This window comes from Carica papaya, chromosome 4 (assembly GCF_054855325.1).
Source record: "Carica papaya isolate Zhongbai chromosome 4, ASM5485532v1, whole genome shotgun sequence".
NCBI classification, from domain to species: Eukaryota; Viridiplantae; Streptophyta; class Magnoliopsida; order Brassicales; family Caricaceae; genus Carica; species Carica papaya.
This window is the reverse complement of record NC_142312.1, coordinates 24,215,418-24,240,564: the sequence shown is the minus strand read 5'-3', so window position 1 is coordinate 24,240,564 and position 25,147 is coordinate 24,215,418. Positions and strand designations below refer to the sequence as shown.

Genomic DNA, 25,147 nt, shown 5'->3' with positions numbered 1-25,147 from the left:
TTTAAAAAATTTAATATTTAAATAGTATAAGTACATATACATTAATCTTTATTTATTTTAAAAAATATTAAATTAATAAATATAAATTTAATCATAACTTACTAAAATTAAAATAATTTAATTATTATGAAATAATCATTTTATTTATAAATTTAACAAACCCAGTAAATTTTAATTTTAAATAATAATCGTAATTTTATTGATAAAATAATATTAAAATTTTGATTTTATTTAATTAAAATATTATATATTAATTATTATTAATTTATAATATATATACAAAATAATAAATTATATATTTTTAATAGTATTTAAACTCCTAAGTTTTAATTAAAATATAAAAGTTATAACCTATGAATCAACTATTGCTGATAAAATTTTAAAAAAAAATGCTCCATTTATTTATTGTTTATAATTTTTTTTTAAAAAAAAGTTAAAACTAATAATGAGTAGTTTGGATTCTACGGCATCAAAGTTAAAACCCAATTTTGTCCTAAAATTCCACAACACGATGGCATTGGTGTTATTTCGTGAAAAGAGGAGGCTACTTCAGTAATTTGGTACATCCATCGTTTATAACCCCAGCACACTGAAACATTCAAACATACACCGGTGTTTATCCTGAGCTAAAATGGCAGTGTTTATCCGGTGCTCCTGCTTCTTCACCCGGCCGTGCTCCCTCCGATCCGCGCCGTCCGATCACACATCGGAAAAACCTCACCTTCCTGGTCTGTAATTCTTCATGTACTCGATAGCTTCCATTTGAATTTTCTTGTTTGCTATCTTTATCGTGATGAAGTTATTTAAAGCTTAATGAATGTAATTTTGTTTTACCATGTTAAGTTTCTGCAATGTGAGCTTTAATTTCGACTGCATTTAAGTTTTGATTATGTTTGGCTTCTGGAAAGAAGTTGCGAGTGGAAAATTTGATATTAGAGATATAGATGGTGGGAGATAGTCATGTAGACGGAGTGGTAGAGTTCATTGATTATTTCCAAATGCGTTTCAAAACATGATACAGGTATTTATTATCCGGTTTGTGACTAACCGTACAATTAACCTTCTGTATGTTCCCGCCCATTTGCACTGCGTTGTATTCTCTATTATATTAATCCCCTTAAAATCCCTTGTCCTTAAGGAAAAAATGTGGGAAACTTTGCCTGAAAATCAGTGATATCTTTCCATGTTGCTTCATAGGGCTTGCTCCTTGCCATTGGATGAGTAATTCTGTTAGTCATCTGTTCTGTTTTTTCTCTAATCTTCTATCCAGAATCTGCTGGGGTTGAGGGTTGTCTTCGTGCTGCTGTGTGGGTGTGTTCTGTAGCTGCAATCCTTCTAGTGCTGTCATCAATTTTGACATTAAAAATTGGGTGGGTCTTTATCGTACTGGCGACTGTAATTTGTAGCTAACTCTGCCAATCTTTTGAACCACTCTGAAGGGTCCTTTGCATATGGTGTCTAACTTTTGATTGTTGTGTTGGACCACTTTATGTTGTCTATGCAGTTGAAACTGAAGATAAACTGCCTTCGGCTTCATAGGTTCAGTACGTCTGGTGTTCGTTTGCTATTTGTGTCATCCTTTTTTGCGTCTTAACAAATGAAATTTTAGCTTCCCGAGATTTTCTTTTCTCCCAAGCAATATATGCTTCCAATCCTGCAATTTTCAGATCAAATTTGAAACATTGAAGATGCATAGGAGGTGTATAACCATCAGAATAGTTGGTTCTTCATGACACTTACATGTCAAGTTTGTTTCTCTGTTCATCACCTCTGTATCACCATCTATGAGGATGATATTATGTTGAATATTGCAGGCTAACCCGTTGTAATGGGAAGAACTCCTGCACAAATGCACTTAAAGAAATTGTCTCTGATATTATTGGCATTCCATGCAGTTTGAAATGTGTCTCCATAGAAAATTTGAGCCACTTTTGCAGCTGAAAAATGGGTGAGATAGAGGAATAAAATGTGAAAAATACTTGCTTAGCCTGTCCACCATAATATAAATGGCCTCTCTATGCACCAGCATTAATTAATTCTTGCATCATCTTTTCCACCACATCTTTCTGTTCTGTAGTCTGTATGCCTTGTATTTACTGTTTTTGTGCTCTATCAAAATGTGTGCTCTCTGGATCTTTGTGGTGGCAAGTGCTTGGAACGATAAAGAAATAAGTGAGTTGTTCCCAACCAGCTCACTCCTGTAACTCCTGTAACTCCTGCAACTCCTGCTGTCCTGTGTTTCCTCCTGAAACTTATACTGAAAATTTCTGGGCTTTAGTTGTTTTCTGCATCAGCTTGGTCATTCTGTCTTCTGATACTTGTTTAACAACTCTTTTGAATCTTCGGTACATCTTCACCCTTTTGCTCCCTTTATAAAAACTTACATTTAATTATTTGAAGGTCAATGTGATTTTATCGAACAAAAAGAGTTGTAAGAAATTTTTGTGAGTGGCATCTCTTGGTGGCATTTTACGCCATGTCTTTTTTTTCTCTCAAAGGACAAAAGTATTATCAAACAAAGATAGCCAATTGGTACCCAACATAACTTCAGCTCCATGTCACAGCAATGTTAGAAAATACGTTGAATACTACTATCCTTGCATTGGCCACATGAACTTCTTGCAGGCTTGAGTCCATTCCAACCATGGCCCACTAATTACCACTCTTTTCTATTTTTTTCTTTTTCCGTGGTATTGCAATCATTTTTTCTTTTTTTTTTCTTTTTCAGTGAGCAAGGAAATGTTTATTGACATCAGGCCATATGCATATAAAATAGATAAAAAGTACAGATATATGTCGGTTTTTCTTAAGTGGACATGGGTTGAATATCATGAAGAATTCATGACATGACTGTAAAAGATGATTTTAGGATTAAATAATGCTCTTGTAGAATTTTCTAACAGTGAATCTAATATCTTTAACAAGAAACTGTTGTTTCACAGAGTGCAGTTGAGGCATCTCCTTACTTATTTAATGCAAAATTTGTTCAATGAACCAGGGTATTTATCCTCTCTTCAATTTAGAGTAGGAAAGAATGTGCCACCCTCTGATGATGTCCCAAGTGAACAACTTGGGATTCAGCATCTTCTGCCAGGCAGCAAAGTTATTAATTCAAGGCTCAAGAATGGCAAAAAGTCAGAAGGAAGTTGGGACATAAGTAAAATGCCAGTAATTCATGCCAAATTTTTGGAATTATCAGCTCTTGAGGTATGATGGTGAGTCCCCAGGGTATCGGCTATTGTGTTTCATTCATTTGTAAATTTATGTCGATCAGCTTCATACAGATTATTGTTTTTATTATGACTGAAATTTCATAGTCAGATCTAGAAAATTGGCAAAACCATAACAGTAAACGATGCAATATACAAAATGCTTGAACCTCTGAAAAAACTAATCTCCATTATGTTACCTTCATATTATTCAGTTCTGTCTTCCTAGGCATTCAAGCCCTAACCTGAGTAACAATCTTTGGTTTGGCAGGGAAACCAGAAGCTAAGATTTTTGGCAGTGGCATTTCTTTTTACCAATTCCTTTATGTTATCTACACCTCCTGAAGCTTTGGCAGAAACATGCGAGGCTGAGAATTCCTTTTTCAATATGCCCTTGCTGCTATTTGTGGCCCTTATAGGAGCTACTGTTGGAGGTAAATTACTTTTACTGCAAACATTTTGCCAATAAGCATGAACAAGTTCTTTCATGTTTCTCCCCGTTAGTATATTTGCTCATATGTGACTTTCAAGAAATGGTGAATGTGTAACAATATATACATACAAACTAGTGAATTTCCTATTTAACCTGCCTTGTGAAAGAACTTTCAGTTCAGACTACTTTTGGCATGATGAAACAAAATATTGAAAGTGTTGGAAATAAACTAAAGATAAGAGCTTGTTGGGAATGCAAAAATATAAAATTGAAGATAACTTGAGAGATATATTGAAAAGAGAAAATATATTATATTCACTCTGAATTGGATGATATTATAGAACAATAAATAACCTATATATAGACAGCAAAAATTCCTTATTAATTTCTTTAATGGTAACCACCCATTTATTTTATTTAACTTAATATTAAATTCTACTATTTAATTTTTTGTTATTTTATTTTAATTTTTTCGTAACCATTGATTTATAATTTTTTGTAACTGATAATTTAGTAAAATAAATTAATTCTAACAATCTCTCCCTTTAATTTATTTTCTTCGTCATGCCGATCAGATTCCGATTGTATATGAACTTTTCTTTAGTCAACATTTTTGTGAAGATATCAGCTAACTGCAGATTCGTTCTACAAAATTCGAATTGTACCTCTTACTACTCGACTGCTTCTCGAATGTAATGATACTTGATAGTAATATGTTTGGTTCTGTCATGATTAATTGGATTCCCATTAATTGCAATTGCTAACTTACTGTCGAAGAATATTGTTGTTGGTTCTTCTTGCTTCTCACTAATATCTTCTACAATCCGTTTTAACTAGACTGCTTGTGTGATGGCACGCACTGCTGTTATGTGCTCAATTTCAACTAATGATAACGCCACTACGCTCTGCTTCTTTGACGACTATGAACAAAGACCAGTTCCAAGTGAAAAAGTATATCCTGATGTATTTTTCATGTTATCAATACATCCATCCTAATCACTATCTGTATAACCGATCAATGTCAAGTTTTCTACTGGTTTATACCATATACCATAATCTATTATACTTTCAATACATTTGAGTACTCTCTTTGCAGCTGTGAAGTTTAATTAATTCGAGCTGTTCATGAATCTTGATAATAGGCTAGCAACAACTATGATGTTTGGTCGTGTTGCAGTTAGATATAACAAACTTCCAATTAAATTCCTATAGGTGGTTTCATCTGCCCTCTTTGCTCCATCGTCTTTTTTCAACTTTTTCTTGGTCATTAGGGGAGTTGTAACTAACTTGCAATCTTACATATTAAATTTCTTCAAAATATTTTCTACATATTTTTTTTGTGATGTAAAGACGTCTGTATCCCTTTTGGCAACTTTTATTCCTAGAAATTAATGTAGGAAGCCGAGATCATTCATCTCATATGTCTCCATCATGTCTTTTTTAAATTCTCTGAGCATTAACTCATTGTTGCCTGTGTAAATTAAATCATCAACATATAATGAGACAATTAGAATATCAGTACCTGTTTTCTTGACATATGAAGTCGGCTCGCTCTTATTTTTTTAAAATTTTTTCTGTGTGAAGTATTTTTTTATCTCATTATACCATGCTCTTGGTGTTTGTTTTAGACCATATAGCACTTTCTTTAGCTTGTATACTTTGTTCTCTCCCCCTTCAATTAAAAATCTTTCTGGCTGTTCAACATAAATTTTTTCGTCAAGATAACCATTCAAAAAAGTTAATTTGACATCAAGTTGATACAATCGTCACTCTTTTTGAGCTAACAAAGCAATAACAGTTTTAATTGTCTTTAGCCTTGCTGTAGGAGCATAAATCTCATAATAGCTTACGTCATACTTTTACTTAAAGTCTTTTGCCATGAGTCTTGTTTTATACTTCTGAATTGAGCCATTTGGATTCAATTTTATTTTATAAATCTATTTAACAGCGATCACTTCACGATCTTTTACTCGATCTATTAGCTCTCAAGTATTATTTTTCTGCTAAACTTCTTACTCTTCTTGAAGCTGATTTTCAAGTAGTTGACTCTTCTCTGGCATTTCTACTAGAACTCGGACTTGAATTTGGACTAGAAGTTGAGCTTAAACTAGACTCATTTTGTCTTGAAGCGCTATCTTAAGTAGTTTGTCTTTCCAATGAGATAATAGTTGGAGATAACTGTTTTTCTTGAACCTTCTCGTCTTCCCAATTCTAGGAAGCATTCTCATCGAACACGACATCTCTGCTGATCATCAACTTCTTCTTTAAATTGTACACCCTGTACCCTTTTGTACCATCAGTATAGTCAGCAAAAATATATCTTTCACTTTTGTTATCAAACTTTGATCTATTTTCGATTGGTATATAAGCATAATATACACAACCAAAAATCTTCATATGACTAATCACGGGCTTGAAACCACTCCATTCTTCAATTGAAGTTTCATTTGGAACAAATTTTGTCAAACTCCTATTCAAGATATAAATTGTTGTATTTACTGCTTCTGCACAAAAAGTGTTAGACATATTTTTCTCCTTCAGTATCGATCTAGCCATTTCGATAATTGTGCAATTCCTTTTCTCAGCGACACCATTTTATTAAGAAGTACATGTTGCTATCAATTGTCTCCGAATACCGTGTTCTTCACAAAAATTATCAAAGTTCTTCGAGGTAAACTCACCGTCTCGATCACTTTGTAAAACTTTAATTTTATGATCACTTTGACTTTCCACTATGGCTTTAAATTTTCTAAACACTTCAAAGGCATCTGATTTTTCTTTTAAAAAGTATATCTATATCATGCTTGAATAATCATCAACAAAAATTAGAAAGTACCAGTTTTGGCCTTATGAAAGTGTCTGCATCTTTCCGCATATATTGGTGTATACCAACTCAAGCGGTTCACGTGCTCGCTAAGATCCTCTAGATAGAAAAGATGTTCGGTGCTGCTTACCAAAGATGCATCCTTCACATGTGCTCAAATTTGTATTGATAAATAGTAGGTCTTGAACTATATTTTTAACTCTTAATAGCTTTAGAACATTATAGTTGAGATAATTGTATCTTTTATACTAGAAATCTAAGCAGTCAACTACCTCAGTTTGTAATGTCGCTTCTGAAGCATATTTTATTTGCAGCGGAAAATTTCTGAACATCTCCATATCAACTCTAGCAAGCAAATAATTGTTATTTCTCCTATTGAAAATTTTGCAACCTCCATCTTCAAAATAAATTGCATAACCATTTTATAAAAGTTGCCCAATACTTAGTAGATTCTATTTCAGATATAGCACTAACAACACATCTCAAAGAAATTTAAATTTCATCTTAGTTTGCACAACAATACTACCTTTGCCTTTAACTTAAACCAGATGATCATTTCCCATGTGTACCTTGATTTTATATGACAAATCTATATCTTTGAACAATTTTTGGTTATATGTTATGTGGTTTGTGCAGGCACTATCCAGATACCAAATATCATCTTTTTTTTCTATTACAGTATGACATGCGAAGAAAATGTTTTTAGAATTTTTATTTTCTTCTATAAAATTTGCACGATCATGAACTTGACTTTTGCTTGTACAGTATTTTGCAATATGGCCGAACTGCTTGCATTTGTTACAGCATTTCTTCTTCCAACATCTCGATGTATTGTGATTCGATTTGTTACATATATCACACCATATATTTGACTCTAACCTGCTTCTCTTTCAATTTGATTTTGTTTCTTTTGCATATTCTATTTACTTTTTTTCTGAAAATTTTTTTAATTTTTCAAAAAAAATTTGAGTTCTAATACTAGTACTAAAAGCACTTCCCACAAAATTGCTCCCACTCTGCAATTTTCTTGCCTCGTGTGACTCCAGTGAACTCATCAATTGTTGAATTGTAAGAGTAGACAAAGATTTCGACTTTTCAATTGCTACAACAATATATTCATATTTTTCAGATAAGCTAATTAAAAATTTTTCTACTACCTTTTAATTAGAAATTTCTTCACCAAAATTCCACAGCTAGTTCACGATCTCGATTACTTTCGAAAAACACACATTTATTTTTTTGAATTCCTTCATTTGCATATTTTGAAATTATCTGCGCAAGGTATGCAACTTTACGACCATCACATTTGCGGATCTCTGAAACTCTTCTTGCAATATATCTCACGCTTTTTTTGATCTAGTTGCACCAATTATTTGAGAGAACAAACTCTCTGCAACACCTTGTTGTATGAGAAATAAGGCTCTGGCATCCTTCATCTGATCTTCCTCCAATTTCTTTGTTTCTCTTTGTGTTAGTTGATGCCCAGCAACAAATAGAGAATAACTATTCTCAACTATATCCAACAACTCTTGTGATCGTAGTAACGTTCGTATTTTTATCTTTCGTATATCATAATTTTCTCCAAAATATATAGAAACCATTGTCTGCGCTATACTTGCGCAAACATCTGAAGCCATCAATTAAAAATGTTTCTTATTTCATGAACATAAATTCACTATTTTGCTAATGTCCGTTCTCCAACCAGGCTCTAATAATACCAGTTGTTGGAAGTAAACTGAAGATAAAGATTATTGCGGATGCAAAAATATAAAACTGAAAAATAACTAGAGAAATATGTTGAAAATAAAAAATATATTATATTCACTCTGAATTAGATGCTGTTATAGAACAATACATAACCTATATATAAGTAGCAAAAATTTTCTATTAATTTCTCTATTGGTAACTGCTCATTTATTTTATTTAATTACTATTAAATTCTGTTATTTTGTTTTAAGTTTTTTATAATCATTAATCTATAATCTTTTTGTAATTGATAATTTAATAAAACAAATTAATTATAACATAAAGAAGCAAAAGAAGCTGTCTGTCTTTTGGCATATTGAAATCTTTTACATCCATGACATTTCATCAAGCATCCACAAAATGATTACTCTCCACATATAAATCTACACATAATAAATGGTTCTGTCCATCATGGGGTAGGCTTGCTTGCACGGCAGAGGAGAGGGGAGCTGGCCCGGTTGAATGAACAGCTGCGCCAGATCAATGCAGCTCTAAGAAGACAAGCTAAAATTGAGTCCTATGCTCCCAGCTTGAGTTATGCTCCTGTTGGCAGTAAAATACCAGATAATGAAGTAATTGTTGATCCAAGAAAACAAGAGTTGATTTCTAGATTAAAAACTGGGAAGAACTTTTTGAGGAATCAAGAGCCTGAAAAGGCATTTGTGGAATTCAAAGCAGCTTTGGAGCTTGCACAGAGTGTGAAGGATCCTATTGAAGAAAAGAAGGCTGCAAGGGGTTTAGGTTTGTTTTCTTCTATCTGGATATTTGATTATATTACGAATTAAGCCTGTGCCTTCTGTTCCATATCCTAAAATTTTCTTTGTCAAGCTGCTTTGAATTTGACAAAACACAAAGAATGTCTGTGCCTGTAAACTTGGAACCTTGCCATAAATGGCAGAAATCTGAAGAACAAAGAAACACTTTTGGCTTCAAATGCCATTTAAGTGCAGCAGCTTGACAGGCACTTCAAATGTTCTATTATGTTAATGGATCCCGGTTATGTGCTTCACAATTCTATATATCTGGGCAAGAAAACTTGACATATCCATTCTGACATGTACTTTTTGCACATGGCATCTTAATTTTGATTTTTTTTTTTTTAATTTCTTATTGCAATTTGTTTGACTCAGGAGCCTCACTGCAAAGGCAAGGCAAGTACCGGGAAGCTATTAAATACCACTCGATGGTTTTAAAAATCTCTGAACGAGAAGGAGAAGACTCTGGTAACACAGAAGCATATGGAGCTATAGCTGACTGTTATACTGAACTAGGAGAACTTGAGAAAGCAGGAAAATTCTACGACAAGTACATTGCTAGGTTGGAATCAGACTGATAATGTAGCACAATTGAGAATTGAAATATCAGATGAGGTTTCAATAGCTTGCAGATCAGGTTTTTGGCATGTGCTTTTAATGTTGTAAGTTCTCATTTTTTCTGCATGTTTGAATTCAAGTACTCTTGAATCATCTCGTTTTAACACCCTGAACTTCTGATTAATGTCAATCCAAAGATGGGCGTGATTCTTTTTGTAGACGGTGGGGCTCCATTATTTACCAAGCCTAACAAACCGCAAAGATGTCAAAGCTGGACTACAAAGTGTTTTTTTTTTTTTTTTTTATCAGCTCTCAAGGGACTGTAACCTTTGAGGCTCCAACCTCTTGTTAACGGAAGGGAGACATAGCTAACTCACCTTCCATGAGTTCAATGCTAGACGGCAAGCGTTAATAGAGGAGCATGGCTTATACTTTATATTTGCAAACAACTGAAGGTCCCAGTGGGGGCCATAACTGACCAGGAATTATCCGACGTTTCAAAAAAAATGAAATTAAGAAGGCCGCTGTAATCGATTTGAAATTTCTATCTTGATAAAAAATAGAATATAAATTATTCAATTTTTGAAACTCGAAGTTCTAATATAACAATAGTTTGATTCAAATTTTAATTTTATAAAACATAAATAAAAATAGATTACAAATTTTATACCTAATCCCCAAATTAATTATTCTTCTGATTAAACATTTGGAATTAAAAAATTAAGTAAAACTGATCCAAATATGCATCAGATACATGAATTATGACTAATTTTCCATATTAGTAAGTAAATTCTAAAAATAAAATAAAATAAGTTTGAACCAATAGTAAGTTAAGTTTCATAGCCGTTTACAGCTCAAACAAAAGCTGCAAATAAGTATTGTGTGCATACATATGGCAAACATTTTGTAACTGAAAAAAGATAGTAACAACCTCACTGCTAGATAGAGAAAAATACATTTAAAAGCTTCCTAGATGTTTAGAACTCACTCAAATAAAACCTGCAAAAGCAGGAAATAAAAGGGGCATTCTGCATGAAACTCTTACAATTACTGATAGTACATGAGTTGCTGGGCAGCTGCAACATTCTGGAATCCACCATCATAAATAGCTTGGCTTGCTCCAGCAGCACCCACTCCCATTGCAGCCTGCTTAAGAGGATGTTGTCCCTGCATCAGGGCATGGACACCACCCATCTTACTCATGGCTATTTGACGCTCATACGCTAAGAGATCAGTGGCCGAGAGTCCAGGTAAAGGTGCAGCCGCAGGTGGGGGAAGTGGGTTAGAACTTGTTCCTGGTGGCGTCGGCTTGCTGCCCCAAGAGCACTATGGTCACCAAGAAATAAAAATAAAATCAGCTTCTATTGGACCAATAAAACTCATTCTGGCAATCCAAATTGATAATAAATTACAGACAATGTAAGTAACAGCAAGAATATGCTCATCCAAAAGTATGGTCAATGAAAGAAACTGCATAGAACCAATGGAAGGAGAATAACAACCTTAATTTGCTTGCCACAGAGAAATGACTGAGAATTCCCCATTTGAATTGCTAGAGCTGCCTCAGCATGAGTGCTGTACCTCACAAAACCAAAGCCTTTATCTCTCTGGACACGGACCTCCTCAATAACTCCAGCTGCAAGAGCATGGAAATGGCGATGAAGATCAAGCTGTGTTACCTGCAGATTGCAAAAAGTTAAAACAATTCAGTATTCATCATCTTCACTCTCTAGACATCATTTAATCTTTCCCCCGGTGTACTGGGACAAGTCAATATATAGAGAAGAAAAAACTAAAGAGAATCTAGGCAAGTTAATGGTTTCTTGCCTCTGGACCAAGATTGCCCACATATACAGTGGTGTACTGGGGATTGTTCTCAGGAGCTTCATTGTTTGTAGTTTCTTTACCATCTTCTGCACACATAAAGTGATTGATATGGATGGTCAGTGGTCAAAAAGCTTAGAACCCATCTGTTTGCCAAGTGCATAGCAGCTTAATGATAATTACAACATTTGAAGTTCAACTAATCCCATTCCCTCCTTCCTGTTTTCTTTGTCAAACAAATCATGGAATTTACAGCGTTGCAGAATAGGAGATAACAACCCAAAAAATATTGCACCAGTCAAGATATTTGAACATAAAACAAAAAAAAAACTCCAATTTTATGAAAGATATTTTAACATGCAAGAAAAAAAGAAACTCCAATTTTATGAAAGTAATCCATTTTATAAGCGATGCACCTGAACCATTTGTCAATTCCACCACACTTTTGGCATCAGAGCTCTGCTTGTCCTCATTGGCACCAGCACCTTTTGTTGCCCAGTTACATCGGATCTGTCTACTACCAAGCCACTTTCCTGAAAGAACAAATTGAAACTAAAATCAAGTTCTTCTTGGTCAAGAAAGAATCATGCTAGGAAAGCTCCACTAAACACATTTAACAGATTGCTAATAAGAATAACGTAATTTTTTAAAAAAATAAAAATAGTATGGCGTGATTCATTCACAAGCACCAAGACGTGTGCAAACCCATATGCAGAGATATATATATCAATCAAAAAGTCAATAAGGTCCTTAAAATCGCCAAATGAGTAAGACGATAACCCATAATCAAAGAATTACGTGAATTTACAGCATTCTCAATTTCAATTTCAACTTATATTTATAATATTTTTTTCTGAAATAAACTTTCGTCTCTAGTATTACAAACCTAAACACTAAAAAATCCCCATAATTTTGCTCAGATTAATTAAAACAAAGAACAAGTCCTGGAGCTCATAATCATGAGCATTTTCTAACATGCTTATGACTAAAAGCAACAAACATGACGACAACAACTAGATGAATGAAATCCATCATCCTTACCAGTCAAATCATTTATTGCACTCTGGGCATCCTGCAACGAAAAGAAGATATACATCAATCTAAGAAATAATTTCATCAAGGAAAGATCACAAAAGAAGACTAAACCGTAAACCGGACCTGTTGATTCCGGAAAGAAACAAACCCAAATCCCCTTGAACGCCCTGTTTTTTGATCCCACATAACTCTTGCATCCCTATAACAAGTATAAAGCACAGATGGATAAACATCAAAATGAGACATTACATATAATAACACAAGATGCATTTTAACAAAAAAAAAAAACTGTTTTCCCAAATAATTCATTATATCCATAACAGAGATGAGAGAAAGTTTATTAATTCAAGAGAAGAAGCTTACGAACAACTCGGATAAACAGAAAAGCACGCAAACAATGTTGCATCAGTAACCTCAGGACTGAGGTCTCCAACAAAAATGTTGAAGTGACCTGCAGGTCATGACAAGAATATCATAAGGGCCATTGACAAAATACTAAGATATCAACTATTAATATTTCAAGCAAAATATCAACAGTGAAAAAATGTACCAACCTGATGTATCCTCCCTCTGACCACTAGCATATGCCCAATTAACTTTTATAGGCTGCCCAAACCTGAAAATTACCAAATAGATTGTTTAAGCAAATCCAAGCTAAAGAAGAAAAAAATCATTAACGTACTACTTACAAATGCCTTCCATTAAGTGAAAGAATAGCCAGTGCAGCTGATCTACGATCGAAGTAGTGAATAAATCCATAGGATGACTGCACAAATACAGATAAAAGGAGTGTCAATGATATGCAAAGTCTCAGGAAAACTAGTTAATAAAACGGAAAAAATAGGCAAATACATCGCCAGGCCTAAACAGAATATTAATGGGGAGAAGGCATGCCAATACAACCAAAGACACTTCAGTAAGCAGCCTAAGCAAGTCACAACCTTTACCTTTTCCTTTCGGATAAGTTTGCAGCCTTCTACAGGACCTGTACTTGCAAAAACTTCTTGGAGAAGTGGCTCTGTCACCTGTATGTGAATATTTCCGACATACCTGCATTTTCTCAAAAATAGAGAAGCTAAAAGTTTTAAAAAAAACAAAACAAAAAATAAATACAGCTATAAGTAACTTCCTCAGCTGTCAGAAAATGCAATATTAAGCAATATAGTTGGCAAATAACCATCAAAATTTGAGAAAGTTTTTCCAAGGTAGCAGTTTGGAACAGAATACTAACTAAGATATACAGCAACTTTGTCAATTAAAAATTGAGTCAAGAACATTACTACAAACTCATGCATAACATCAATAAGTGACATGGGAACTAGCATGAACATGCTGATGAAAAAGCAAACAAGAATCAAACAAAAGAAATCCAAATAGAAAGGGGAAATATCTAAACACTCACACACTGCGGCAAGTACTTGGGTCAAAACCAGGAGGAAGATTTCCACTTGGGATAGGCTCTATCTGCAAAATAAAAATGTGAAAAAAGAAAATAAAAAAGGGAACAAAATAAAGAAAAAGCCCCTCCCACTCTACCCAGATCTAAAATACTTCACCAAAAAGGTTCAATGAATATAAACAACTAAACCTAGAAATTTTGAGACTTCACATAAGGAAAGAAGTAGACTGGAAAAGAAAGTAGGTCTTAAGATAAACCAGAAGAACCACGGTCACTTGGTCAGATTTGGATTGACTACTTGATTAAACTATCAGTTTGACTTCTAATACTCAAATAGGACACAAACATAATCAGGAAAAAAGATATAAAACAAGCAAATGCTAGACACCTGCAGATATACTACAGTTCCACAACTATTTTCTGCTCTTATTTCAGCTAGGTTGCAGTTTAGAAAAAGAAATAGAGTAGAAATTGTTTCCTGAGCCAGAATTTCCAATTGCTTAGCCCACATGTCACACACAAATGTATTACGTGCACATGTAGCATACATGTCAAATAGAAGGTCCAAGGAGAAACTCCTCATGTATCTTATAAAAAGGTCAAATAATTTCAGCAACCCAAAAAAAAGGCCAAACATCCACATGTCAAGCACAAATATTACATTTGTAGGTAAAGGATTTATGAATACAAACTTTCCTGGAGGAAGGTTCATATCCTCAATTCATCAGGATTCAGGGAGAAACTTATTACATATTTTATCAAAGACTTCCAGTAACTCAAGAAAAGACCCATACTGACAACTCTATTGTTTCCTGTTCTTTAGAAAATTTTATTTTGAAGCATATGAAAAGCAAGAACCATTGCATAACCAAGCAACCAAAGACAGTTCCTGTTTATAAAAGATGCAACTTTAGTGTCTCAGCATGTGCGCATTTCCTTTATTTTCTAGAACATCCAGCATAACAAAAGCTTCTATGGCCAATAAAACTACTCAAACACATGCACGGTTAATTGGCACATTTTACCACCACAGAAGTGGAGAAAGTAACCGCATAGTACGATGCCTGAAGTAGCTAAGAGACCTTTAATACAAGGACTAAGTAGTGTTATTTCTTTCACAATGAGCACAGCAGGAAAATTAACCATACGAGCAACAAAAACTTAAAGGAACATGTAGCTGAAATCACACGCGAAATGGAACAACATGCTTACAAGAACACACCTTCTCATTCAAGAACAATTAATTCCTCGTCATGCTCTTCAACCAAATCAAGAACAAGCAAATAGAAGCGAAACCATTAGGAAAACTAATTTCTAACCCTAAACAAGAAACCTCTACCTTATACTAACTCAATCTTGTTCACATAACTTGCTCAAAAATCCTTTTTCATATATACTCGACGTGAGAAATTTAGGATGAGTTCCCAAAAAAAGAGAATGAAAACAGAGAAACATACAAACTACGACCCTCGAATCGTCACATACCAAAATTGCGACATAACCCTAGTTCGAAACAATCAAATCGAATAAGCAAACACGAGACAAATCGAGATTGAAGATCAAAAGCAACACAGGCTAAGCAAATCAAAACTGAACAGATAGAAATTGAAAAAGAGATGTAAAAAGCAAGTATTCTAAGAGAAATGAGAGATAGAAGAGAGAAAGCGAGAGAACCTGAGGAGGAGCTAAGAGGCCAGGGTGATAGAGAGACTGCTGCTGGAGGAGAGCTTGCTGCATCAAGGCTTGTTGCTGCTGCTTCAGCCTCTGGTGCTGCATATTGTGGGGAAATCCTGGCGTTTGTTTCCCGAGAAAATGTCCTCTGTGTGCTAGGGCTCGAAGTATCTGGCCCCGAAAAACTTTTAGAAAAAAAAAATAAAAAAGAGAAGAGAAGAGGGCTCAGAGAGAAGAAATGAATGGCTACAAGGAAGGTATTTATAGGAGGATTTTTATGCTGGAAGTATAAATAAAATGACGAGTCTGTCAAATGACTTGTACTAACCGCCAATAGAAATTCGACGTGTTTGCAGTGGCCCGTGGCTGGTTTTGGTTCAGCCCAATTATGGGTACAGCAATAGAAAAGCAAGATCAACTTTTTCGTTGTTGGCTACAAAACGACGTCGGGTTTTATGGATTGCATAAGAAGAATTCTGATATTGATTCAAAATGATTCAATTCAGTCTAGTTTGAATTTGATTGTTTATATATTCTTTAAAAAAAATTAAATTAAATTAAATGTTCTCTTTAAACGAACTGTTTTAATAAAAGTTAATAAAATCAATAAAACAAACCCAAAAAAAAAATATATATATATATATATAATCATTTAATTTCATATAATTCATAAATAATTAAATTAATAAAATATAACAACAATTCATTCACCAGATTTTAATGTAATTATTTATCATAAATTTATAATGATAACCTTTTATTCTATCTACATTTATTAAATATTAAGGGTTAGATTAATTTTTTAAAAATAATAAATTAACAATTTGTTTAATTTTATGAATCGGTTTAGTCTAATCCAAAAACAGAGAACTAAAATGAATGAACTATTTTTTAAATCTTATCACAAATCAAAAGTGTAACCAAAAGTATAACACAAACCACCATACAACTTAATTCTGACATTGTCTATAATTCAGTCTAATTTAATTTTTTGAGACTAAACTATATAGCTTATTAAGTTAATTAATTTGTTCTCTGTTTCGATAACAAGATACAATTTAATGCTTTATGTTTTGAATTTTTCGTATTTAGTACATGTATTTTCTTTAATTATTTGATTCTTAATCAATTAATATAATGTTATTAGTTTGAACACCTAAATTATCTAAATTCTAAAGTACATAGATAGTTCATATTAGACTATAATTTTTTTATTAAAAAAATATATATTTTTTTAAAGACATTATATGTTAATCTTAATTAAGACATGAACTGAAATTTAAATCTTTATTTTAAACTAAAATCGGAATAACTACATAAACGAAGCCCTAAATACACAAATTTTCCAATCGCTAGCTCCTCTTGTATTGTTGACCATGGTATTCATTATCATTCATACTCTAGAAATTGATCTTGAATCAAGCTTAACCTTCATGCATTACACAAGAACATGAAAATAAGATACAAAGCATACATGGGTCCATGAGAATAAGAATAGAAAAATCATCTTATATACTCCCATTGGAAAAGAAGAATATGTATACATAAACAAGTTTCTATTTGATCAAATGTGGACTAATTGAACTAAATGAGTAAAAGCTATTGGTATCCTAACCTACAAGATTATCGAACAAATCTTTTCTATAACCTTAGGTCAAGATGCTTTGAACATTGTCCTTCCTCCTGCATAGCATTTTCTAGATGATCATTTGGTTCCGGAATCAGCTGCTTCGAAGCTTCATGGTTTACGCCTCGTGATGATTGACCTTCCTCAGGTAACAGGTTGACATCCTCCGGTTTGGGAGGATGAAGACCACCATTATGGTGATTTACTTGGTATGGCGCTTTTGCAGCAACCCTGAAAAGCAAGAATGATGATTCAACTTAGCAATTTCGTTTATTCAAACTAAAATTAGTTACAAAAAAAAGTTATATAATCTAGTATAGATTCTCATACTTAATTGAAATAGAATTATATCCCATGAAGAATCCAAATCATTCTCATCATATTAACAAGTGGGTAACATGGGTTAACACACAATTTTGCGCGGGTAACATGCAATTTTACCTGTCCTTTCGTTTGGCGAAGAAACGGTGAAGTGAAGCTCTTCGTGCTATACGTTCTATATGGTGAAGTTGGGTATTATGTTCATTCCCAGATGTGGAAGGAACATTCAAATCAGGAACAACAGGATTGCCAGAGGCCGGGTTATTAATTCTGTCATTACCAATACTGGCATTGTTAATACTAGAGCTTCCTTGCTTAGCTAGCTCCATTATCTCCTTGACCTTGTCAGCCGGAAAGTCATTGTATACCAGGACATGTCCGGCATAAAAAATGGTCAGTTGAGCAGGATCTGCCTCCGCCGCCACTGATGGTTTCCTAATCAAGAAAAGCCAAATGCTCCCATTAGTTTTCCCAAATCAAGTTTATGACAATGACGGTTAATTCTTTTATATACATATATATATATATATGTATACACACATATGTACCAAGTTCTTTTATATCAATCAAGGGTATGTTTCATTTTCAGCTTACTCTGCATTTAAAAGAAAGAAAAAAGGAAAGTTGAGGCAAACATACCTTAAATCACCATTATTGATAGTGGTGGTGATGGAGGTGTCTTTGATGGAAGCAGAGGCAGAAGAAAGGTGTTGAAAGAAATCTCCAGGTTTCACATTGGGGGATGATGCGACGACGTTTTGTCTTGAATCCTCAGTTGAATTTTCCATGTTAGGCAACAAGTTGTTTGTCGTCGTTCCCGGAAGCTTGTTAGAAATTTCTTGACCTAAAAAATTACCAAAACGAACAAGGTATAAGACATTTTATCTAAAGATTCACCAGTTTCTGTGAACAGGATAAACCAGCAACCTAAATTATTTTTCTTTTTTGCCTCTAAAATAATATCAACCACTCCTTTCCAACACCCATGAATTTATAGAGAATTTATTTTCTTTGACAAGAAAAAATTTAAATAAGTTAGGGTTATGAATCTATTTACTCAATTGCATGCAATGAGTAGATCTCTGGCCTTGAATAATGATTAAACGAAAAAAAAAAAAAAGGAAAAAAAAAAAAAAAAAAAATAGAAAACCTCGCTGCCCATCACCTAAACATTCACTCAGTTAGAAACCCAGAAAGAAAATCGGAATAGACCCGGTTCAGTCCCCTCAATTTTCTCGGGAAACAAACAGTAACCAAGATGGTATTTTCACAATCTACATCAGAACCTGAGAAAAGAAAAACTCAAACCCAGAAATCAAAAAAGAAAAAACAGAGAGAAAAGGAAGGAATTATACCTTTGGGCTCAATTTTCCCAGTGATGCCAAGGCTGATATCTCCAAAGCTCCCTCTCTCCTTCAAGTACCGGCTCAAGAGATTACATTTCTGAGAAAAATTAGGCTTTTCCGGCGCCTTGCCAGACCTTTGGTCTAGATTCGACATGTTTGTCTTCTCTGAAACTCAAGCGTCCGATTTCTTCAGAGCTAGAAAGGTTGATCTGTGGGATATTTAAATGGGAAGGAGCAGATTATTATGCATTTGAGAGGAGAGGATGTTCTCTCCGCAACTTAATTGTACTCGGAATAAGTTTGAAAATTACAGAAACCCCCTCAAAGACTATAAATATACAGAAAATCCCAGATTTCTAAAGTTATTAACATTAAATACCAAATTTACCATAATTATTTATTTATTAATTAAATTGCTGAAATATTTTTTTCAATATTTCAGTTAAATTGTCGACTGTTAAATTTAATGAATTAATGTTATTTAATCAATTTAATATATTATAATAAATTTAGTATCAAAAATTAAAATTTAAAACCATCAAAGAGTAAAGTAAACTATGTAATAGTTTATAAAATAAAGTGGTTTTTGTTTAATTTTAAAAAAGTGTTGGGGCTTTTTGGGTATTTCTTAAAATATTAAAGAGATTCCTGAAATTTACCTTGAAATTAACATTAGTTTCCTGTTTTGAAGCACGTTTTTTTTTCCTTCAAAATAGTGGGGCCCCGTGGAGGAAAAATATATATAAAATAAAAGTAGGAAGGTGGGTGGGTGCTGTTCTATTTTTGATCAAGTCTGGTGGATCCAGTCATTTTCAAGTGTACAAAATTTTAAAATAATAAAGAAGAAAAACGTGGTGCATAAATATAATATAATATTTTTTCTCCTTAAATTTTTCCACCTTTCACACATGTGGTTTTTGCTCATCTACATATATAGTATAATATGATATAATCTATATTCTGATTACATATATATTGTGGTTAAAATAATTATATTAAATGTAAATTTTAAGAATATAAATTTTAATAAAAACATAAAACTCGTAAATTTATAATTATATTATAATTTGATGATTACTAATTTATAATTTATTAATATATTTATAGAGTTATAATAATTAAATTGAATTTTATTTTAATAAATTATAATATATTCAGTTAAAAATATATATTTTTATTGAAAAATGTCATAATGATTTAAAAAATTCAATTAAAATTTTTGTTTTTTATAAATAAAAAAAAAAGAAACTCATAAATCTATATCTAATCACTCCATAAATTTTGTTATCCTTTACACTTTATTCTATTAACTCCAATGGAAATTTCAATGTGAAATTTGACCCACTTGAGGCTTTTAGAATTATTGTCAACAATTTTTAATTTACACGTTTGTGTGTAATTAAATTATTTGTATATAAAATAGTAATGAAAATTCTGTTAGAGGTAACTATAAATGGACATCAAGTTATTTGTACCACTGATTTTTTTTTTCTTTTTTAATTTTTGTTGAAAAAAAATAACAACTAGCTGGTGGTATCGATTGCTAATGACTTTTAATGAATTAATAATACAGTAATTTAATAATTAAAATTTTTATATTTTATTTAAAATTTAAAAAATTAAATTTTATTAAAAAAATATATAACTAATTATTTTATAAATTAATATTAAATTATTTATTATATTTAATTTTATTATTAATTCATTGATGTGTTGATAATAAGATACTAATAAAATTAGATTAAATTGTAGTGAATCTGGTAACAATAGTAATATTTTATAGCATTTAGATTCCATAAATTAAAAATATAAAATATAAAATTATTAAAAGAAAACTTGTTTAATGTAAAATAAAGGATGATTTTATAAAATTTTTAAGGAATGAGAATCTGACTGGAGTAACTGACGGAGTTAGGCTCCGTTTGGTAAGACTTTTTTTTTTTTCCCTTGCCGACAATAACAGTCTGTACAAACAGCACGTGGTCCATTATTTTGTCCGACCAGAGCCGTTCACGTTTCTTCGTGAAATGCTCCAAAAATCTGATATTTAAAAAAAAAAAAAAAACTATTCGTAGCACGTGATAAACTTTGATGCATTAAGATGACACTTTGACCATTCCATCTTTTTCCACGTGGCAACATCTGATTGCTTTTATCTGGATTCCAGCTTAACTCGCTCGCAGGGACTCAACCGTGCTTCATGTGATTCACGATGTCCATATCTTTATAAACCAAAATTCTAGTTCAATTAATCATAACATAAAGTAAATAATTACAAAAAAATTTGTAGCATATACTTTATGTTATTATTATCTAACACTAAAATTAAATTTTTTCACATTTTAAATTTATGCAAAAGAATATAATTAAGCAAGCTATTCTAAAAACGGCTGAAATTTAAAATAAATAAATAAATTTTAAAAATTATTTGTACCCAAAAACTTCGCGGTATCTTTTTACATTTCCCTCCTCTAATAATTTTACCATGATTTTATATATAAATTGAAAATGGAATAGGATGAAATTCTTTTATAATTTGGTTATAAAAAATAATTAAAACAAATAATTTTAAATTTAATTTATAAATTAACACTTAGATAATTAAAAATTGGTCGTTAAATTTTTTTAATATTTTGTTAACCCACATCAAGTAATTATGAGAAATGTTACTTTTCTTATAATGGTTAATCCGTCCGTGACTTGAATATTTTTTTGGCACGTGTAATTATGAATTTATTTATTTATTTTTTATTTTTTTGAGTTTCAAGTTTTCTCGTGCATTCCTAAATTAATATAATGCTTCAAAATTAGAAGTAGGCATTATTTGGTCCCAACTAAATAATTAGATTGGATTATATTGCAACAAATAATATTCAACATGGTCTTTGGTCTACAAATTTTTAGCTTAAAGTTTTGGTCTATTATCATTTAATCGATTAATATTTTTAATATTAAAAATTAAAATAATAAAGACATAAATATATATTAAAAATATTATGCAAATAAAATAAAATATATAAATAATATAATTAGAAAAATAAAACAAATTTTAATATATTTCGAATTGAAATGAAATTATATTCATCTAGTATTTTGTATAAAAATATAAATGTTCGGAACTTAAAAAAAAAATTATAAATTGAATGCGGAAACGAAATAATAAAATTAAAATTTACATTTCTTACACAATAATTTAAAATACCTAATAGGGATACGGGAATTACCCTTCTAAAAGAACAAACGAAAAATCAAAAAAATAAATAAAAAATAAACAACTTAGCATCTTATTCGCAATTCTCTTATGGATCGGGATCTAAATCTTGATCATTTTGATTTGAAATGATTAATGAAATAGTAAGGTACACTACTCCAATAATAATGTCACATTACTCACTGATACAGAGATGAAGATTTGTAAAAATTATAAAAATAACTAATAGAGCTCTTAATTTGAATAAATTCATTTATTATCAATAAAATTATTTATTACATATTTACCGTAGTGATACTTTCAAAACCGACCTGTAGAGGTAATAATACAAATAACATTATAATTTCATATTCAATTAACCAAAACAATAATTTTTTCTTTTTATCTGCCTACTGGTATCCATGGGGGTTCATAGAGATGTCTTCACTATGCATAAACTCTTATTCAACATTGTCAACTAACCTGCCGTCCCCATATCCCGTCCGATATGAGCATCAAAAATACCAATCATCGATACCCTATTCGGTATGAGACAACGTTCACGGTAGGGTTCCCTATGTACCCAGTCCGTCCACCATCTTTCAGCATATCCAATAAGGCTATCATTCAATCATTCACTTAATCAAGCAATTTTTTGTTTACATTTAATTTTTAGTTTCACAAATTAATTGTAAATCACATAAAATAAACAATACATGTATCAAGAAAACACAACCGAATTATCTTACAAACTCTAGCATATTATTATGTCTTTAAAACTATAAAATCAATCAATAAGTTAAGACAAGATAAACAGTGATAAATAAACGGTTCCGGCTCCATTAGTAACATGTAATTAATTATCAAAATTTTCTAAATTACGCAAAATACCGTATTATTTATAATTAAACTTCAATTCCATAACAATAAATAAGATGAGGGATTCTTACCCGAATCGGTATCCGAAATACTAAACTCTCAGTTGCGCCTACTAATGGTCCCCCGGTTCCCTAAATTTTTCTTCGAAGATTATGACATGTTTCAAGTACCTAGAAATACCCCAAAAACTCAAAAATGAGTGTTAAAAACATTTTCTGGCCAATTCTGGAATTCCAGCACGGCGGCACCGCCGTGTTCCAGTGACGGCACTACCGCCTGCGGTGACAATTTACCTCGAACTAGCCGTTTTCGGTTAGTTTTGGCTGATTTCGACCGATTTCATGTTCATTCATGCGAGAAAACATGTTAAGAGGCCTCGGTGTAAAGTGAGATATTTATACACGTCTCCCTTTAATCTAAGTCGTCTATTGCGTTTGATCTCGATCATCCGATCGTATTTAAAAATAAATAAATCTGGACTGTTCACCATAAATTGATCTGAACTGTACGATCGCGTTTAAAGAGGGAACGAATTTGAACCATTCATCGCATTTAATCACAACCGTCCGATCGCGCCTTAAGAGGGAACAAATCCAGACCGTCCACGCGTGTTGGAACAAATCCGGACAGTTCGATCACGGACAGACGGATTGCCAGCGTGGCCTCCTGCATGGCATCGTGTCTGTAACACCCAATATTTAATTTTTTATTTTTTATTTTTTTATAAATATAATTATTTATTAATTGAATTGAATTTATTTTAATTTAATTTAATAAAAAAAATAATAATAATAAAATGGTGAAAAAATTTAGTTAAGGATTACATTGAAAATAATTTTGGAAAAAATGGGTGAAAATTCAGGTTCTGATGGTATTTTTGAAAGAAAAATAAAAAATTGAGGGTCAAAATATAATTAAAAAAATTGCATCACGTTAGATGCCCGGTCAACAGTCTCGACCAACTAGGACGCGCCATGTGGTAGAAGCGTTGATGCGGGAGGCCACTCAGGGGGGAGCCACATGGGCGATCCGCGAGCGCATGATCGAATGGCTGAAGTCCGCTCCCGCATGCACGGACGGCCCAGATTGAAATCACGCACAGAAGTCCCAGATTGAATTGCGCACGGATGACCCAGATTGAATCATGCACGGACGGCCCAGATTAAATCACGATGAACGATTCATATTCACTCTCTATTTAATCGCGATCGGACGGTCCATATCAAAAGTGATGGACGCCCCAGATCAAAAGTGAATGGGTATAAATAACCCCATCCGCACCCAAACCCAAACTCTAGCCGCCAGAACCCCTCACCTGAGAAGATAGCCCAATTGCCGGGGAGCCGACCGCTGCCACCCCCCGCCGCACCGGAACTTTTTTCGATCGTCAAAAGAGGTAAAAATTTCTCCTATTGCACGAAATTCAATTTTAAACCCATCAATGGTTAAATCAGAGTGAAAGAACCGGTTAATTGGTCGAAAAAATGTCGTCGAGGCCTGCCACCGCCGCCGCAGAAAATTTCACAAACCGCTTCCAATGAGGTCCTTCTCGATTCCAATTTCGTTTAATTTTTCCACCATTGTGATCACCGTTTTCTTCTCTACAGGTTGACCGGAGCAAAATGCCCAACTGCAACGTGAGTCAGAAGAGCCGCCACACCGAAGAGCCCCACTGTCCCGAGGCCCTAAGTGTGTTTTCTCATAGGAATTTATGTAAATTTGGCTGAATTTGGCCAAAAAAGGCCGAAAATAGCCAACCCGAGGTGGATCACCGCCGCAAGCAGTCGCCGGAGCACGGCGGAGCCGCCGTGCCGAATTTTTGAAATTGGCCAAGTAGGCCCTGGGACTGATTTTTGTTATTTGGGACATTTGTGGGTACAGTAAATGCGTTTCAGTTTCTGAAGAAAAATTCAGAGAACCCAGGGACCGCCCATAGGCGCAGTAAACCATTTAGCTTTTCGGTGTCAAATCAGGTAAGGACCCTTCACCCTATTTTTTATCATAGAATTGAAGTTCGAATAAATAATAATACGGTATTTTATACAAATTAAATAGATGTGCATAATTAATTACGAATTGCTAATGGATCCTGAACCGGACATTATGTTCTGTTGATTTATTTTACAGTATAAAAGCATGATAGTATCTGGTTTATTGCCTTATGGTTTAAATGCATGTATTACTGTCTTACTTGATCGCTGTTCGATTTTGGGATTTAAAATATGATTGCATTGTCGGATGCATGTTTATTTGTTTATGTGATAACATTTGATTTGATAACGGAGATTAAGGGAAAACAGGAAAGGAGTGTGATCTAATAATAGATAAGA

At 32.9% G+C, this 25,147-nt stretch overlaps 3 protein-coding genes across 7 annotated transcripts; 1 reads left to right on the top strand and 2 right to left on the bottom strand.

Moving 5' to 3' along the window:
• The first annotated feature begins 570 nt into the window (after window positions 1-570).
• FLU (Tetratricopeptide repeat (TPR)-like superfamily protein) lies at window positions 571-9,743 on the top strand. Of its 3 annotated transcripts, none has more exons than XM_088218311.1 (5): window positions 571-728; window positions 2,999-3,207; window positions 3,481-3,643; window positions 8,633-8,953; window positions 9,343-9,743. In XM_088218311.1, the coding sequence occupies exons 1-5, from the start codon at window positions 632-634 to the stop codon at window positions 9,543-9,545; spliced, it is 993 nt and encodes a 330-aa protein (XP_088074437.1). In that variant the 5' UTR covers window positions 571-631; the 3' UTR covers window positions 9,546-9,743. The 3 variants fall into 3 exon arrangements, with proteins under 3 accessions (XP_088074437.1, XP_088074438.1, XP_088074439.1); XM_088218312.1 differs by lacking the exon at window positions 571-728 and adding an exon at window positions 776-1,948; XM_088218313.1 differs by lacking the exon at window positions 571-728 and having other exon boundaries at window positions 3,075-3,215.
• Window positions 9,744-10,338: 595 nt separating this feature from the next.
• On the bottom strand, window positions 10,339-15,699 carry LOC110818347 (oligouridylate-binding protein 1B). 3 transcript variants are annotated; one of them, XM_022047187.2, is made up of 12 exons: window positions 15,458-15,699; window positions 13,787-13,848; window positions 13,326-13,434; window positions 13,074-13,150; window positions 12,939-13,000; window positions 12,748-12,835; window positions 12,508-12,583; window positions 12,391-12,421; window positions 11,766-11,882; window positions 11,353-11,438; window positions 11,028-11,204; window positions 10,339-10,851 (listed from the first exon to the last, which is right to left on the bottom strand). In XM_022047187.2, exons 1-12 carry the CDS (start codon window positions 15,557-15,559, stop codon window positions 10,573-10,575), a joined length of 1,266 nt encoding a protein of 421 aa, XP_021902879.1. In that variant the 5' UTR covers window positions 15,560-15,699; the 3' UTR covers window positions 10,339-10,572. The 3 variants fall into 3 exon arrangements, with proteins under 3 accessions (XP_021902879.1, XP_021902880.1, XP_021902881.1); XM_022047188.2 differs by having other exon boundaries at window positions 11,353-11,435; XM_022047189.2 differs by having other exon boundaries at window positions 13,332-13,434.
• A 1,168-nt stretch (window positions 15,700-16,867) lies between these two features.
• Window positions 16,868-19,008, bottom strand: LOC110818410 (protein TIFY 11B-like). Its single transcript, XM_022047294.2, has 4 exons — window positions 18,758-19,008; window positions 18,042-18,246; window positions 17,523-17,837; window positions 16,868-17,312 (listed from the first exon to the last, which is right to left on the bottom strand). The coding sequence occupies exons 1-4, from the start codon at window positions 18,900-18,902 to the stop codon at window positions 17,096-17,098; spliced, it is 882 nt and encodes a 293-aa protein (XP_021902986.1). The 5' UTR covers window positions 18,903-19,008; the 3' UTR covers window positions 16,868-17,095.
• Window positions 19,009-25,147: the final 6,139 nt, after the last annotated feature.